The 19,427-nt window shown below is 42.3% G+C and overlaps 1 protein-coding gene across 1 annotated transcript in view; it reads right to left on the minus strand.

Moving 5' to 3' along the window:
- Window positions 1–13,875, minus strand: part of LOC142254928 (solute carrier family 22 member 6-B-like) — a 71,929-nt gene extending 58,054 nt beyond the window's left edge. The window contains exons 1-2 of the mRNA XM_075326291.1: window positions 13,043–13,875; window positions 9,451–9,554 (exon numbers count right to left, since the gene is read on the minus strand). Coding sequence (XP_075182406.1) covers window positions 9,451–9,554; window positions 13,043–13,336 — 398 coding nt within the window. The 5' untranslated portion in view covers window positions 13,337–13,875. The remainder of the gene's footprint in view (window positions 1–9,450; window positions 9,555–13,042) is intronic.
- Window positions 13,876–19,427: the final 5,552 nt, after the last annotated feature.

Genomic DNA, 19,427 nt, shown 5'->3' on the forward strand with positions numbered 1-19,427 from the left:
AGTTTGAGCATGCTCAGTAGGCACATCCCAGAAATTAGACACAGCACGAAGTCCAAGTACCTGTGCAAAGAGGCTGTTAGGGTTAATTGTGGGAACATGCTCAGTAGCCTGAACTGAGGACTTAGTCTCAGAAATAACACAATCAGGTTGAGCATGCTCACTAGGCAAAACACCGGGCTTAGACTCTGGCTGGGGTAAATCGGCGCACGCATGCGCACTAGCCGCCTCTCCACACTTAGACATGGTGGAAGGAGCAGCCAACTGGACGACCCGAGGCACGGCCAAGAACGGCAGCCGGCGCCTGGGCGCAACAGGAACTGCAGCAGGCTGCTTGCGGCTATGGCGGCGTCGGTTCGTAACAGTCGTGTTCGCAAATTCCATCTTGTATTGGAGTGGATTTACTTTCTTTTAATGCTGAAGGGGCTAATAATATTTTCCCTGTTAGCTGAGATTACTTTTAGCCTTAATCACAGTCACAGCTGCAGCATTTTGTCATTATGCCCTTCCGCTATATATACCCACTCCTGGCTTTACTCCAAACCGGTGATAGATGTTCTCTATACTGACCACATTCAAGGAGCTTGTCTCTGCATAGCTTTGGTGTCATTTCAGTTGCAGCTGTGAAGGTTCCTGCTGAAGAAACCAAGGAGTGTTTTTTGTTGTGTCTTTTCCCACCTGTTTGTCTTACCTTCCTTCTGTTGTTTTATTGTAGTAGTGGGACAAGTGTCTTGCTGGCTAACACCCTAGTAAGGGTAATTTCAGTGTCAGCAAGGACCTAGGCACGTGACGGCGCATGAGGGGGGAAGGACCCGTCTAGAGATGTTAGGGAGCTCAGCGATTAGACACAGGTGAATATGAGGTGGTGACCCCGCTCCCTATTACCAGGGCCTTCCTTTACATCTTCCCTGGCTTTACATCTGTGTTTCGCTGCATGCCAGGTGTTCCCTCACACCGGTGTATTATGGTTTTTGGACTGAATTTTGGCATGAATCTGCTTCAAATTCCTTATCAAATCTCATACCCACATCAATGATAAGTGTCACTTTTGTAATATATTTGTAGATACACTCAGAGGAACAAAACAATGTTTTAAGAAAAAACGCCCCAGAATATATATTTTTTAAAAATAGGAAATACAAGTATTAACTAGTAAAACAGAAATGTTAGCGATAATGGGTTGTGTTTGGATTCCACCTTTATATGTTATGTTTTGTAAAGAAAATATCTTCAAACCAATTTAGTTCTCACCAGTCACATTCAGTTCTTGCAGGTCTATCTATCTGAGCACAGTGTGGCGGCTCTTCTAAGACGTCTCAGTGCAGAGATCACATCCGAGCTGTCTCTGAACATGCTGACATGGGGGGAAGCAGAGCGATGAAGTGATTATGGGGCAGGAGGTCTGGTGCAGAATACCCAGTGCAGGCAGAATACTCCACCAGACTTAGATGAGTGAATGTAAGGGCACATTCTTCTATCATACCAATGTAATTGATAAACATTATATGTGGATGGTACCTTGCATGTTTCTGTATTGCAGACCCACAAAAAAAAAATCCCCAAATCTAAGTATCTACGTTATTAAAAAATATGATTAAAAAAAATTAACCCCTTTACGATCTAGGATGTATATATACATCCTAGGTCCCCTCCCTTTAATGCAGCAAGCCCACATTATTCCTTGCACATGTCTGCTGATCTGATCAGCAGACATGTACAGCTAACAGACGTGGGTGGATCAGAGATCCACCCGCGCCTTTTAACCCCTTAGATCGTTAACTCTGACAGCACAATCTAACGCTCTCTAGCTGGGATTGCACTGTTCCCCGCCACCATCGGCGGTCCTGTGATGTGACCATGGGGTGCCAATGGATTGTCATGACAGCACAGGTTCATTTGATGACTCCTGTCGCTGTCATGACTCCTGTGAGAGCCGACAGAGTGCTGACATTCATAGGAACACTGAATTTCTCCTGATCAGAGCGATGCGTCGCTCTCAACAGCAGAAACGATCGGAAAGTGCAGCCATAAAGGGTATAAAGGGGACTAGTAAAATTAATTTACAAAATGTAAAAAAATGTGAAAAAATACTGCAGTTAGTGTAGGAAGCATATTGCTGAGCTCCTGCCAGCAATAGCCTTCTTTTACAGTTTTTTTCTGGGGCTAGCTTACCTGTTGGTGACTATAATCCCTAAAGTCTGTGTGGGGCACCTCCCGGCTATCTGTGGAGGAGTTTTTATATCCCCTCAATGCTCCTTATTGATGCAGCCTACTTTCACCATCTGAAGCCGGGGCCTTTCCTGTTCTTGCACCCAGAGCTGTGATCCACACGGTTGGTGCTGCTGCCAGGTCATATAGTTCACCCCTGCCTGCTGTGTTCCTGCCAGACATCAGACCTCCCTCTGCCTCCTGCTCCACGGGGTAAATTTTCTCCGGGGGCTGCCATCTCTGGCACCAGCCTGCTTTTGCCTTGTGGGGACCCCCTCTTCCTTCTGTGCACAGCGGTGAATAGACTTTGCCTTGCCCTATTCTTATACTGTGCATGGCACTCTGCAGTCCTTTTGCACCATCTGCTGGTCTTTTCTGCTTACTACAAGATTCTGTTGACTTTGCATTGAATGCTGTCTGCTGGCACCTAACCTGCTATTAATGTGAATTTTTCATCTGTGCTACCTCCAGAAGTCAACGCTAGGGAGTGATTACTGCTTTTTATAGTGTTGCCTAGACAAATTTGCTTGGATATATAATGGATAAAGCCCCATTCCATCTGAGCTGACCCTTCGTATTGCTGTTGACCTGGCCCAATTTTGGATATTTCTCTACTCATCTGTTGCCTGGACTTTACTTCTACTGCCAACTCCACCCCTCATTATTGTGTATTCTAGACTTTCACTCAGCCGTTTCTGATGCCTCAACTCTCTATCCTTACTATGAAGGCCTTTCTTACTGAGTCCCGGCTGTAGTAACCCCCTTTCTACGTCCATACCTGGTGATTATATTCTTTCACAACTGATGTTCTTTACCTTCATGGATAAATACGTGATCCCTGCTAGCTCCAAATATATTAAAACTAGGGCTCAAGACTCCAGATCTCTTTCTAAAGCAACAGACTCTAATGTCATCATGTCTGAGGCATGTCTACAAGCCATTGCCACGTCTATCACTACGATGCTCATGCCGGCGATTGATACTAGACTTTAGACATTTCAATCTTCCTTGGAGCTAATCACATCTCGGCTGACTGACCACACCAAAAAAAATTCGGCGGCAAAGCAGCGGATTTCTGACTAAGAGGACACCCTGCAGTCTTATTTTGCTCAATTGGAGGATAATGCTCAAAAGTTGGAGCAGCTTCTTGGAAAACAAAATCAATGACTTGGAAAATCAAAGTTCTTGCAACGATCTTCGGTTCATTGGCGTCCCTAAGTCGGTGAAGGACCTTCATCACCTTCATCACCTCACCTCTTCTTGGCTCCCACGGGTGCTCAATCTACCTGATCTTCCTGGTTCTGTGGTGGTGGAAAGAGCTCACAGAGTTGGGCTTGAATGCTCCGACTCTGCGGCTCGCTCACGTCCTGCCATCTTTAAATTGCTGAACTACCAGGACAAAATGCAGTTGATCCGGGCGTTCCGTGCCTTATCCTCACTGCAGTATGAAGGTTATTCTCAGCTCCTGTTCCAGGATTTCTCCACTTTGGTGTCAACCAAACGACATGCCTTTTCATCTGTCTGCAAGCTGCTACATGACAAGGATATCCGTTTTGCCCTCCTGTATCCTGCTAGTCTTCGGGTGGTGCTTCATGGAAAACCGGTGTTCTTCAATGATACCAACAAGGCCTTGGACATTATGGAGCACTCTTCCCAGGCATCGTCTCCTGTTACTTGACTGTGGCTTATATTCATACATCTATGTGCCTTTATGTAGCCGGATCTGAGTACCAGTGTGGCCTTATTACAGGGGCAGTGTTTTGTATCTGTGATTGGTTACTAGTTCTGCATCTTTTTGTTCTTATCCTGTGAATTTCTCTTTTATAGGGGTACTACTCGTCAGGACATTATGTTTTGATGTTCTGCATTTCTGTTTATATGCTCTTTTTTTGTTCTTTGCCAGATTGGGGGTGGGAGGTGGGTTCCCCTTCCTTGGGCACAATGCATACTTGGTCCTCTTGTCTGATCTGGGTGGTGGGGTTTGCTCACTGAGATAGGCTCTTGCCTATTTGATTTTTTTTTTCTATTTCTGCTCCTTGGCCTCAATGCGGTATAGGTTATTAATGGCTACCACCCATAAAGTAGTTTCTCATATTAATGTAGATTCCCTCAAATTATTATCCTGGAATGTTGCTGGCCTTAACTCTCTAGTGAAGCGAAGGAGAGTGCTAGACCATATTACTCGTCTGTGCCCCCATCTTGCCTTTCTGCAAGAAACTCACTGGTTTCGCAGAGGCCACCCAGCACTCCGTAATAGACATTATTCGGAGTGTGTCAAGGCTTCCTTTGTACCGAAACTACTCTATAGAGGAGGTGGGGGATGATCAAAAGAAATCAGGTTAAATGCTGCGCTAAAAACCACAATCCAGAGGTATATCGTGAATTCCTTTTCTTTATTTTCATAGGTCAACGCGTTTCAAAGGCATCTCCGCCTTCTTCATCAGGACAAAAGCCAGAAAGGAACAGCATAACACATGCTGCATGCAGAGGATACATATATACAACTGAAGTAGCCACGTTTACAAAACTCGTAAGAACCGATAGACAAGTGGACAAAGCGCCCACCTAAGAAGCATAACGTCGGGAGTTCTAGTCCCGGTAAAGAATTGTTTTGTAAACGTGGCTACTTCAGTTGTATATATGTATCCTCTGCATGCAGCATGTGTTATGCTGTTCCATTCTGGCTTTTGTCCTGATGAAGAAGGCGGAGATGCCTTTGAAACGCGTTGACCTGTGAAAATAAAGAAAAGGTATTCACGATATACCTCTGGATTGTGGTTTTTAGCGCAGCATTTAACCCGATTTCTTTTGATCATCCCGCATCTTGTTGCAACATCGGGGCTGCAGCTGACCACCTTTGTATTCATTCATTTCGTGCTGACAAGGAGTTGTGCCTGTCACAACTGAAGCAGGTGAGTACCTGTCCTATTCCCTGCACCTATCTCTATCGGTTAAAACCCTATGTGCGCTTTCTTTCCACAGTTTTTGCTATAGAAGAGGTGGTGAGAGATCGGGCGGGCCCTTATTGAACAGCGGGAATGTTGCCTCATTAATATCTATGTTCCTAATATTGCTAATTCCTCCTTTTTTGCTAAACTTCTAGAAGTGGGTCATGGCTGGCATTCCACTAATATATGCTACGTGGAGATTTTAATGCTCTTCATGACTCTTTCTTGACAGATCTACACCTATGCCTGCGTCTCATCCCTCCACTGGAGCGATTCCTACCCTGCTAGATAGGCTTGACCTAGTTGATGCTTGGAGATGTTGCCACCAAACAGAGAGGGAGTACACCTTTTATTCTAGAGTGCATAATGTTCATATTCATATTAATTATTGGTTGACCTCTGCTCCTCTCCTCTCTTCCCTGAAAGCAGTCGATATTCTCCCTTCTGTCATCTCAGATCACTCACCGGTTTTGCTTACTGTAGAACTTCATACTAGTAGAACCCTATCTTTTTGTTGGCGCTTTCCCTCTTATCTTTACACCTCTGATGATTTCAAGTGCTATCTGACCGGTTGGTGGGAGACCTTCATGAAGGACAACCTAGAAAATCTGGATGATATTAACCTATTTTGGGTTACTGCCAAGACGTTGCTCAGGGTACACATTATTTCTTGTTTCCCAGAAGAAAAAAAAAACTGTTTTCCTCCCTGCGTTTTCTTTCGGATCAGCTCACTCAAACATGTAAGGAATTTAAATTATATAATTCTCCCTGTTCAACTAAGCAGGACTTGAATACCCTATTATACGAACAGGCACACAATCAACTGGCCCATCAACGCACTCAATATTTTTGCTGGGGTAATAGACCAGGTTTGCGTCTTGCATCCTTAACAAAGCCATTTAGGACGGCTACTAAATTGTCTAATATTACAATGGCCAATAGTTCTATCTCTCGCGAGCCAACCCAATTCTGCATGGTTTTCGGTAATTTTTATGTAGACCATTATGGCCCCTCCCTGGACTCTCAGGAGGACGGCTATCAATTTCTACGTAAAGTCGATACGCAAAGGCTTACTGCTTCTCAATGGAAGATTGTTGATCAGCCGATTTCTCCTGGGGAGGTGGGATCGGTCATTAAGTCCTCTAGGTTGCTGAAGGCATCTGGCTGAGATAGGTTTTTGGTCGAATTTTATAAACTACTACAACCCTTACTTACACCTCACCTTACCTCTCTTTTTAAATCATATTGTTAATTCTGGTTCTCTGCCTGACCGATTTAACGAGGCGTATTTGTCCTTGTTGTTGAAGTCGGGAAAAGACCCACCTCTCCCTGCCTCATATCGCCCAATCTCCCTCCTAAATGTTGATTTTAAACTGCTTACTAAAATCATGGGTAATAGGCTGCAGTCCATGCTTCCTGATATTCTTACGCCATCTCAAACAGGTTTTGTTCATGACTGGTCTATTACGTTTAATATCAGGACAGCAATGGCTGCCATCACACGTAGTTGTCAAACTAAGACCATGCAAAATATTCTGGTCAGCCATGATACTGATAAAACCTTTGATGGAGTATCATGGTCTCAACTTATAGGAACCCTTAAGTATAGATTGTTTGGCTTTACTTTCTATAACTTTGCGCACATGATTTATACTAATCCCCAAACCTTGATTTGGGTTAGTGACGTAAAGTCGGCCCCATTCTGAGAGGTACAAGACAAGCCTGTCCCTTATCACCCTTGCTATTTAATATTGCCCTAGACCCCTGATGAGATATGTGGTGATGATCCCTTCCTCTAGGGGCATTGGGGTCGGCCACCACACACTTAAAACATTAGCATTTGCTGATGATATCTTACTCATGATAGCCATCACTAAGGAATCCATTCCTTCTATAATGGATGCCTTCAGTGAGTTTGGAGCAGTCGCGGGGTTTCGCATAAACTTCACTAAATCTCACGCTTTGACAATTTTTAAAATTGCTCAGAAACGGTGGCCATTTTTATTTCCCTTCCGGTGGAGGGGAGATTCTCTGCTTTATCTTGGAGTCCATCTGCTTTCAACCGCCACTATATCTATAAATTGAATATCCATCCTCTTATCCCTGCAGTTGTTCAGGAAATTAAATCCTGGAAATCCCTTCAACTCTCCTTTGTGGGTAAGGCCCATCTTATTAAAATGATTTCTTTCCCTAAACTTCTTTTTCCCTTACAAACATAGTCGGTTTTGCTATCTAAAGCCAACGACCGGCTTCTAATGAGGGTCTTCTGTCAATTTATTTGTGGTTCAGAACGGGGTTCCAAAATTATTATTTCTAAGTTGCAACAAACAAAATTCTTGGGTGGTCTTAATGTCCCGAATGTACTCCTTTACAGTATTATGGCCATCTTTCGACATTCCCTCGATTGAATCAGTGCTTCCACCCATTTTACTAATGCCCTAATAAATGAGGCTATGTGTGGACACTTTCGTTTCCCTGCTTTGGTCCATCTACGACCAGAAAAAAACCAAAGACAAAAATTGTATGAAAAATACCCTGACTATAAATAAATAAATTGCAAGTGCTTAATAACAGGGTACTTAGTGTATACATTTTTGCAAAAAGGTAAAAAGCTGTCTCACCTCGTCACGGTGTACCCATCTGAGACAGTCCCTAACCTACTGAAGTTAAAAACATTATCAATACCTGACTTGTGTCATGTCAAACCTCCAATATGAATGGTGGCAAGTGGTCAGCTACGACCAGCAGATGTCCCAACAGAGGTTAAAGAGAACCCCTTACTATGGTCAGTTGTTTTGGGTTGGCGCCACGCAAGACAACTTGGTGGACTTGACCATCACACCTCAGTTCTTCTTCTTTTTCCGGCAACCCTACTTTTTGCAGGGTAGGCCACCTCCTGTTTATCGTGTGCTTGGGAATAAGCACTGTCGATTAGTTTGGGATATGCTGTCGGATAAACAACGTCCTCTTACCTTCAGAGGACATTGCCGTCAAGAATTCGATCCTGGCAAGCGATAATTTCCCTTATGTCCAGACCCAGACATTATTTAAACTCTGTGTTACGGGCTACCCCAGAAGACGTTAGAGAGCACCCCTTAAATTTAATCTTCATTAGAGCCCATATGGGGACTTATTCTCTGAGTCTCATATATAAACTTCTCAGGCCTTCTATCCAGTGGTCGGTCACTTTGCCAGATCCGAGGAAGTTAACTGACTGTCCGATAAAGGACTTCTTGGAAGCCATGCTACGTATTATGTCCATGTTACCATACTATAGTTACAAAACTATGGCACTCATGATCTTTCATAGAGCATATATTTCCCCGGCAGTTAAAGCTAGGATGTCCCCCTCTGGTGACTATCCTTGCCCTAAATGCATATATTCTCCAGATGACATTTTCCACTGTCTCTTTTTTTCCCATTTTCCAGTACAATATGAGGCAGTATGAATGGTGTCATTTAAAAGTACAACTCGGCCTGCAAAAAACAAGCCATCGTATAGCTATATTGAGGGGAAAAAAATGTATAGCTCTTGGAAGAAGGAGAGGAAAATACGAAAATGGAAAATCTCCGGGTGGTGAAGGGGTTAAAATCCAAGGTACCTAATGAGTGCAATAGTGAAGAATGAAAAAAGTATAAAAAGTGTAAATAAAGTCAAAATGTGCTCATAGTACAATTATAAAAGACCAACAATGGACTGATGAATATACAAGAGCGAGCTGCTGCCAGCAGAAATTAAGCAAAATGCCAGTTATAGCCAAAGTAGAACCTCAGTGCATAAAAAGAGTAAAAAATGACTTACATAGAATGAAGATTAGTTAACACCTCCTCGGCCGTACACACGTATGTAAAATGTATACTGTGGCACAACTTTTCCAGTAATAGTGTTTTTATCAGGTTAATGTAAAGTTCCAGCAATGGACTGCTATTTCACAAGTGCAACAGGAAGGGAATATGTTGGTCGGGTCTTGCTATCTATTCCAGCCCTTGCCTAGTTTGTCGCCATCATAGACGTGAATTCCGGTGCAGGTAGACAGATAAGACCCGACCCACATATTCCCTTCCTGTTGCACCTGTCAATCAAATAGCAGGGAACTTTACTTGCACATATTTCTGAAAAAAAACATCCAATCTCTGAACAAAAGCTATGCTTACATTCCGCATCCTAGCCCCAGTATAGCACTAGCTTTACTTTATATATGAAAATCCTGCTGGTTGGTTCCCTTTAAGTACAGTCAGGTACCTCATTATAATGCTCCATTATAAGCCACACACGCCGCAGTCATGTCCTCCTCACCTGTCTGCGAGAGGTCCATATAACATTGCCCCCACCAACACTCCTGCCATGTAAGTGGATTGTGCCAGTTCTTTCATCCATTCTTGTTCACAAACCAAATCCCACTAATTGAAGAAACAAGAGGGAAGATTCTCAGTTTTGCACCATTAACACTGCATTATTATATCGGGTCCCAAAATGTATCCCCCCTATTGAAATATACCAGAGCCAATTTTGTCATTTACCTATTTTGGTTGTGCATTAGGTTAATTCATTGGGTTTACCATAAAGGTGTGTTCTCAAGTTTAAAAGTTATCCACGGGATAGGGGCTAACTTTCTGATCTCTGGGGGCCCGAACGACGTTCTAAATGGAGCAGAGGTCGATCATTCTTAATGGGACCATCGGAGATTGACGAGTGCGGCGCCTTGCTAATCTTCAGAGCATTCGTGTACATGATCGATATCTTCTCCATACAGACAGGGCTCTTCAGAGCTCAAGTTCTCAGGACTGGTATAGCCCGGCGATCGGACCTTTGGATAGGGGATGACTTTCAAACTAGAGAACAGCTCTTTAAGTCATATGGACTGTGATATCATGACACAATCAACAGGAAGTGAGCACCGCCGCAGCAATAACTTCCTGTTGATTAACTCGTTTGGTTCGAAGACGAGGAGAAGGAAGCCGGCGCTGATTGGACGCGGGACTCACATGACGTCACAATATCACTTAAGCCCTGTCAACGCAAGCTTGGACACCGCCGGAAGGGTGCTGGTACGAGAGGTGAGTATAGTCTTTATTATTTTACCTAGGGAAACATGGAATCAGAAGGGGTTGTTCTAAAGGATGCTTTACACGGTGAAAGCACCCGCCCCCGTCGGTTGTGTGTCACGGGCAAATCGCTGCCCGTGGCGTACAACATCGCTCGGACCCATCACACGTACTTACCTGCCTAGCGACGTCACTGTGGCCAGCGAACCGCCTCTTTTCTAAGGGGGCGGTTCGTGCGGCGTCACAGCCACGTCACCTGGCAGCCGTCCAATAGAAGCGGAGGGGCGGAGATCAGCTGAAAGAAAGTCACGCCCACCTCGTTGCCGGAGGACACAGGTAAGCTGTTGTTCCTCGTTCCTGGGGTGTCACACGTAGTGATGTATGCTGCCCCAGGAACGACGAACAACCTGCGTCCTGCAACAGCAACAATATTTGGGATTAGAACAACGTGTCAACGATCAACGATTAGATGAGTAATTTTGATCGTTAGCGGTTGCTCGTACGTTTCACACGCAACGACATCGCTAACGAGGCCGGATGTGCGTCACTAATTCCGTGACCCCAACGATATCTCGTTAGCGAATTCGTTTCATGTAAAGCCCCCTTAATAGTAGACAACCCCTTTAAGAGTCTTCTGCTTGAAAAATTGACATTTTTGACCCCTGCAATAGGATGTAGATGGAATATATCCTAAGGCTATGTTCACACAAAGAGTTTTTTTTTCTGCAGCCAAACTATGGCAGGAAAAGCGTTGCGTTCAAAAGGCCTGTTTTTTGTTATTTTTTTCTTGGCGGCATTTTTTACTCATTGTTTTGCAGCTTTTCTCTGGTGTGGATTACATGTCTGCTTTGTCTACAGCACATGTTTAATAAAGTTAAATTTATTCACCAAAAATACTTTAAAAAATGCTGTTGTGTTTTTTTTATAGTGTTTTTCACTCTTATTGCTTTCTATGGATAAAAAAAAACATTGGAAAAATGCTGAAAGAATTCACATGTCGAAGATTTAAAAAAATGTTGCAGCTTTCCAATTCAGTGATAAAAAAAATGTGTTCATGACATTTCTGAAATCTCATGGCTTTTGCTGATACTGTAAAAAAAATGCAGCTTTTAATTTGCATGAAAAAAACTGCAGAAAAAAATGGGATCCGGTGATGTCATGTCAACTTCTAGTTGACCCGACATCACCAAGGTCGGCCGCAGTCTTCCTGAGTGACTGGGCTATACATGAGCTACAGTATAGCACGTACAGTATGAATATTAGTTATTAATTTCTATTATGAAATAGCACTATATAGCATGATGGCCTACTAGTGTAATTTTAATATTAAAGGGATTGTCAAGGATTTATGTAGTTAAGATCTAAGCTTTGATTAGGTCATTAGTATAAGATTATTGGTGGTCCATAGTGATGAGCGAGCACTGCCATGCTCGGGTGCTCAGTATTTGTTAAGAGCAGTTGGTTGCTCAGATGGGCACAACTCGAGTACTCGAATAAAATGGAAGTCAATGGGGGATTTGAGTATTTTTCCAGGAAATGTGGTAGACAATATCTACCAGTAGTGATGAGAAGGTACTACCATGCACAGGTACTCGGTACTCATAATGATCAGTTGGATGATCGGATGGGTGCAACTCTAGTATCTGAGTCTGAGGGAAGTCAATAGGGGCTGTGAGCATTTTTCTGGAAGATTTCCCGGAAAGATGCTCGCGTTCCCCATTGACTTCCATTGAACTCAGGTGCTTGAGTTGCACCCATCTGAGCATCCAACTGCTGTTAACGAGTACATGTCATGTGGTGTTTGGCTTTGCACTTGCTGGGTGTCATAGTGGCATCAGACTCTGTTCACACTACAGAGTCTGACAAACAGCCTGGGATCTCTTCGTTGCACAGCCTGTCACGGGCACTGGCTGTGATTTGCTTCACTGCTCTCCAGTACAGCAGGAGTTAATTCCTGCTGGCTTGTGAACAGTTGCCAGTAGCTGAGGCTGCTAATGACCCTTCACAGCCGCCTTCACCTTTTATAAGGTTCTAGATCCTGTTGCTGGTCACCGGATATAGCTTCAGTGATCCCGGTTTTTGTGGGTATACAGTTTCATGGTGATCTACAGTTGCTTTTCTGCATGGTGTGAAAGTTCCCCAGTTGTGCGTTTATTTCCTACCCATTTATTTATTCCCTTGTACACATACTGTCCCTTGTTTATGTTTGAGTGCAGTGTGTACAAGTTTTAGTTTCCCATTTTCCATGTAGTTTCTGTGGGGTTTGCATTACTATGTTTCCGGCACTCTCCATTGGTTCTGGGAGTAAGGTCAGGGCTTGGACAGGAGTCAGGGTCATGCAGGGGGCTCGGACCTGAGTACCATTGAGCCTATCTTTGAGATAAGGACAGGGCTGGGTCTCGAGTGTGAGGGCCATCCTAGGGGCCCCTGTTCCATCAGTACATGCCCCGTGAAAGTACCGAGCACCCATGCATAGTATTGTTCGCTCATCACTAGTGGTCCAACACCCAGTACCACCACCAATTAACTGTTTGCACACTACTGCAAGATGTCGACAGCTCCCATAAGAAAAGCTGAGCTGCAGTGCACGGAGATGTGGTGTTCCAGCTTCATATATTGTGTTCAGAAAGCTGCAAACAGTTAATCAGTGGGGGAGTCGGGTGTTAGGCCACCACCAATCTGATACTGATGCTATATCCTGAAAATATGCAAGTCTTGAACAACCCATTTGCACTTATATAAGGTGTTAATGTTTTCTTCTAGTTGCATCCCCCCCATTTCTATGTTGGATTTTTGCACATAAAAATTAAATAAACATTTAATAAGTTAATTCTATCACTTACCTCATTGACAATGGTAGAAGTGTATAAAGTCAAGTCATATATCCTCTCCCCTTGCTTGCACGGTTCTGTATCATTTGATAGCAGCGAAACGTATCGGCTGCACGAGTCTTTTGGTAACGAAGAGTTTACAAGTGTAAGGTTCGATTGGCAATGAAACGGAGGCACCGCTGCTGTGAAAATTTGCATGAGGTTATGTGTGGCAACAAGGAAGAGAGGAGCAGAGAGAACACAAACCATGGAAAACTGAAAGGGAGAGAACAGGCTATCCTTTTCCAGAGCATCCCGCAGCTCCATGATTTAGGGAACAGAGAAGACAACTATCCTTGTGACCAAGTAATCTATTCAGTTTCCTTGTGTAAGTTTTGAGATTCTTCAAGTTTCCTCCAGAGTGTTGCAGATTTCAGTTACTTAAGTCATTGAGACGTTCTTCAAATTATTCACAAACCACCAATAAAGAAGACCGACCACTCGTCAACAAGACGCTTCCAATACTGTTGACTTCTCGAGAAGGAAGGTCAACTTCTAACCGACTATGTGAAGTTTGTTGTCTATGAAACCGTTGGCTTCATAGAATGACACCTGACTGATTATGGATGTCACTAAAGTTCCTCCAAAGATTCCGAATTTCATAGATCGACATTGTCCTCTAGTTCATTCTGAACATTCAATAGGATTGACTACAAATGCTGGAAAGTAAACTTGACTGCAAATGATGGTGCTTGGCTCCTAAAAAGGTTGGCAGTCAGAGAATGATAGGATCTGTGAATAAATGATTTCCAAAAATGCAGATTCCTCTAGTGCATGGAAGTAAGTTCTAATCGTGATGTTTTTCCTTGATGCTAACCGATAAGTAGCTGGTTGATTACTTCAGATTGAACCATACCAGACAGTAAGCATGACTTAGCATCTAGTTATAAATGTTAAATATTTACATATCTAGGTGAAAAGAAACCGAACAGTGTCTTATTAAGTCAGTTTGAGATAGCTTTACTCAACGATACAAATAAAACCCAACCACACGCTTAGACAAGAAAAGAAACAGCAGATGAAAGAGGATGAGGAAAAGGGGAAAAAAAGTGGAGAAGAACGGTCCAGAGGAGGAATGAGGACCATGAGTTAAGGGTGCTTTACACGCTGCGACACCACTAGCGATGTCGTGCACGATAGCACCCGCCCCCGTCGTTCGTGCAATATGTGGTGATCGCTGCCGTAGCGAACATTATCGCTACGGCAGCATCACACGCACATACCTGTTCAGCGATGTCGCTGTGACCGCCGAACAATCCCTCCTTTAAGGGGGAGGTGCGTTCTGCCTCACGGCGGCGTCACACGGCAGCCGTCCAATAGCAGAGGAGGGGCGGAGATGAGCAGCCGTAACATGCCGCCCACCTCCTTCCTTCCTCATTGCCGGTGGACGCAGGTAAGGAGATGTTCGTCGTTCCTGCGGTGTCACACACAGCGATGTGTGATGCCACAGGAGCGACGAACAACCAGCGGCATGCACCACCAACAACATTTTGAAATGGAGCGACGTGTTCAACGATTTTTGCCGTTTTTACGATCGTTGGTCGTCGCTCCTTGGTGTCACGCGCTGCGATGTCGCTAACGGCGCCGGATGTGCGTCACTAACAACGTGACCCTGACAATATATCGTTAGCAATGTCGCAGCGTGTAAAGCACCTTTTAGAGATGTCACGTTGTCTGAAAAGACCTTAAAAAGTATATGCAAAAGAAGGAGTGCACATTCCAAAAAAGTAAACTTTATTATGAAAAAAGAGAACAAATATAACACAACAAATAAAATTAAAAAAAAAACACCAAAAGGAGTATCTGATCACATATCTCAGCCCAAGATAATGAGCAAGAGTAAACTACATCCTCACACCAAAGTAATGGCTGCAGGTATGTAGTTGTAAAAAGCAAGAAATAAAAAAAATAAAATGCAATATTCCTATGTAATATAATTCAAAAATATATATATTTGAAAAATGGCTGAGTAATAAATATGATGTTTCAAAGACTAAAAGGGATGATGAGAAAGTGAGAAATAAAGAAACTCCGAAGGTGTGTAGTGACAACAGCCATTATTGGTTGAAATAGAAAAATTATGGTATGGTGGAGAAATGGAGTAAAAAAACCACTGTAAAAATAGTGGCATGAGTCCATAGGGGAGAAAGGAAATAAAAATAAAGCACATTTAGCCAACAGATGTCCAAAACGTATCACCACACACAGTGGCTTCATGAGGAGGTATCTGAAGGAAACTTTCTTGCTGCAGTATTTTGACAATGAAACTGCCGAGACCTGTGATGGAAGCTTGACAAACCCAATTATAGTCAATGAGTCCACAACAAAAGTGTGAAAAGATATATATATATATATATATATAAAAATATATATACAGTATATACAGTACAGCCCAAAAGTTTGGACACACCTTCTCATTCAAAGAGTTTTCTTTATTTTCATGACTCTAAAAATTGTAGATTCACATTGAAGACATCAAAACTATGAATGAAAACATGTGGAATGAAATACTTAAAAAAGTGCAAAACAACTGAAAATATGTTTTATATTCTAGGTTCTTCAAAGTTGCCACCTTTTGCTTTCATTACTGCTTTGCACAGTCCTGGCATTCTCTTGATGAACTTCAAGAGGTAGTCACCGGAAATGGTTTTCCAACAGTCTTGAAGGAGTTCCCAAAGATGCTTAGCACTTGTTGGCCCTTTTGCCTTCACTCTGCGGTACAGCTCACCCCAAACCATCTCGATTGGGTTCAGGTCTGGTGACTGTGGATGCCAGGTCATCTGGCGTAGCACCCCATCACTCTCCTTCTTAGTCAAATAGCCCTTACACAGCCTGGAGGTGTGTTTGGGGTCATTGTCCTGTTGAAAAATAAATGATGGTCCAACTAAACACAAAGTGGATGGAATAGCATGCCGCTGAAAGATGCTGTGGTAGCCATGCTGGTCCAGTATGCCTTCAATTTTGAATAAATCCCCAACAGTGTCACCAGCAAAGCACCCCCACACCATCACACCTCCTCCTCCATGCTTCACGGTGGGAACCAGCCATGTAGAGTCCATCTGTTCACCTTTTCTACAAAGACACGGTGGTTGGAACCAAAGATCTCAAATTTGTACTCATCAGACCAAAGCATAGATTTCCACTGGTCTAATGTCCATTCCTCGTGTTCTTTAGCTCAAACAAGTAAGAAACCGTCTAAAGGAAATGAGATTTACATACAAAAAAGCTAAACAATAAAAACATAGCAGTCATGTATGCAGTCATACAGCCCCATATCATCAATGACTGTGGAAATGTACATGTTCTCTTCATGACTCATTGATGATATGGGGCTGCATGTCACGTAAAGACACTGGGGAGATGGCTGTCAATACATCTTCAATAAATGCCCAAGTTTACATGAAAAAAGTTTGTTTAAAAGAACTGAAGTCCTCAGTGGTTGATACCTTTTAATGGCTAACTGAAAACATGGTAATGGCAAGCTTTCCAGACTACTCAGGTCTCTTCATCAGGCATGGTATAACCCAAAATCTGAAGAGTCACATATTTATACACAACAGGACATAGAATAGTGCAGTAAAAAAAAACAACAACAAAAAACTAGTTATCTAAAGCAGAACTATCACTATGGCTAACACGGTACAAAGATATATTTTACCTATATCAAGTTTACATGGAAATTTTGGACACTTTTCTTATCTCATCAATTGAAAGGATGTTTGGGGATGATGAAATCATTTACCAAGAGGATAATGCATAGAGCAAAAACTGTGAAAACATTCCTTGAAAGAAGACACATAAGGTCAATGGCATGGCCTGCAAATAGTCCGGATCTCAATCCAATTGAAAATCTTTGGTGGAAGTTGAAGAAAATGGTCCATGACAAGGCTCCAACCTGCAAAGCTGATCTGCAACAGCAATCAGAGAAAGTTGGAGCCAGATCGATGAAGAGTACTGTTTGTCACTCATTAAGTCCATGCCTCAGAGACTGCAAGCTGTTATAAAAGCCAGAGGTGGTGCAACAAAATACTAGTGATGTATTGGAGTGTTCTTTTGTTTGTTTTTCATGATTCTATATTTTTTTTCCTCATAATTGAGTGATTCCATAATTTTTTCCCCTTGTTTGGTCTTGAAAAGTAACTGATTTTTTTTTAGTTTTTCTTAAAGCCAGAAAGTTGACATCTGAAATTACTTTAGTTTTGTGCCATGTCTGTGATCTGTGTTTGTAAACAAAAGTAAACAACTGAATGAACATCCTCAGACCCAGGTGAGTCCAGAATGTTTGCCAGGGTTTGTATATACAGCTCTGGCAAAAATTAAGAGACCACTGCAAAATTCAGATTTTTCTCTTTATAGATATATTTTTGAGTAAAAAGTAAATGGTTTTTTTATTCTATAAACTACTGACAATGTCTCCAAATTTCCAAGCAATACATTTTGTATTTATTTTCTGAAAATGAGAAATGGTCAAAATAACAAAACAATGCACAGTGCTTTCATACCTCAAATAATGCAAAGAAAACAAGTTCATAGTCATTTATAAACAACAATACTAATGTTTTACCTCAGGAACAGATCAGAAATCAATATTTTGTGGAATAACCATGATTTTTAATCACAGCTTTCATGCGTTTTGGCTGCTTTCCACGAGTCTTTCATACTGCTTTTGGGTGACCTTATGCCACTCCTGGCGCAAAAATGTAAGCAGTTCTTCTTTGTTTCATGGCTTGTGACTATCCGTCTTCCTCTTGATTACATTCCAGAGGTTTTCAATGGGGTTCAGGTCTGAAGATTGGGCTGGCAGTGACAGTGACTTACAAAAGGAATGACAAATGGCAGCTGGGGTAAAACATTAGTATTGTTGTTTCTTAATGATTATGAACTTGCTTTCTTTGCATTATATATATATATATATATATATATATATATATATATATATTAATTAGAAGAAGCGCTATATGTGGATGGTGTGGCGGTACATCATTTATCATGTGATGTTATGGTTAATGTTCTTATTTTGCCATTTAGTTTAGCAATAGTTATAACCTACCACAATAGGAGCTGATAAACTATACTTGAGGCCATGTCCTGCAGAATCCTTTTATTTCTGGACTACTTCAGCATAAATCACAGACATTTATGTGTGTATGGTAAATAATATATGTATGTAGCTCACATACTCCTATGAACTTATTATCAGCTCTTGTGACATATATTTTTCTAGTAAATTATTGTATTCTTCATAAAAAACAATTTTGGTTCATCTTTTCTTAAAACTCTTTCTTAAAATTGTGGAATTCAACATAACATCCCTACGCCGGAAGCCATATTATGAATCTATACATAACAAAACTGCATTACGGCCTTGTGCATGAAGACTAAAAAAGAACAAGCTTAGCACAGCAAAGAGCTATTTCTTTAACAATAAATCAATAAATAACTATAAACATAACTGTGTTTTCTCTTAAATGTAATTTCAGAAAACTGAATAAATCAACAGTATCAATAATATAACATACATTTTTAATACATCTAATCAGAAAAATATGCTTTCTCCACTTATAAGCCACTTCTCCCCTTACATCCTGAACGTATCATTCATTTTGGAAAAAAACAGCTCTACACCAAGACAATAAGGATTCAGGTTACACAGCCTAATAAAACCTAAGGTAGGGATAGGAGGAGTAAGGAGGACCCCACACCAGGCAAAAGGGCAGATTGTTCAGAAGCTTTCAGCAAATGTGTTTCACTTCAGTGCTGGATTCACAGACACACTGCTCAGTACTGCTGTATAATTGTCATGGTGACTATGGGGATAGCAGGAATCCAGGGCTCCTAAGCTGACCCTCAGGCTAGGAGGCTCAGTGATATCCCTAGTCTCAGGGATACCCCTAAAGGTGGGGATGCCTGAGTCTCCTCCCTGGCCCTACTTCTGAGCATCCCTGATCTGATACCCCCTCCCCTAGGAGGGATAAGGACAGGAGTGAGATTAAACCCACAAAAATAGACAAACAGGCAAACCCAAAACTCTGTCACACAACACGCACTCACAGAAGTATAAGACAATAAAAGATAAGGAGGAAAACAAGAGCAGGGAGGAAACAATAAGATGAGGGGTAAACTCCACAACTACTCCAGGCAAAAAGCAATACTTTCCAGATAGTCTGGGACCCCAAAACACACATACCAACACAAGAGTCCATGAAGTAGAAAACCACGGCATACACCAACCAAGATCCAAAAAGTGCTTTTATTCCATATATTGTGCAGGTAAAATAGAGGGAAGGAGAGAGCCGGGTGCAAGCCCCCCAAGGACGAGGGCCGTTTCTCACCTTGTGTGCTTCTACGGGTCCAATGA

Source organism: Anomaloglossus baeobatrachus, chromosome 10 (assembly GCF_048569485.1).
Source record: "Anomaloglossus baeobatrachus isolate aAnoBae1 chromosome 10, aAnoBae1.hap1, whole genome shotgun sequence".
Classification (NCBI taxonomy): Eukaryota; Metazoa; Chordata; class Amphibia; order Anura; family Aromobatidae; genus Anomaloglossus; species Anomaloglossus baeobatrachus.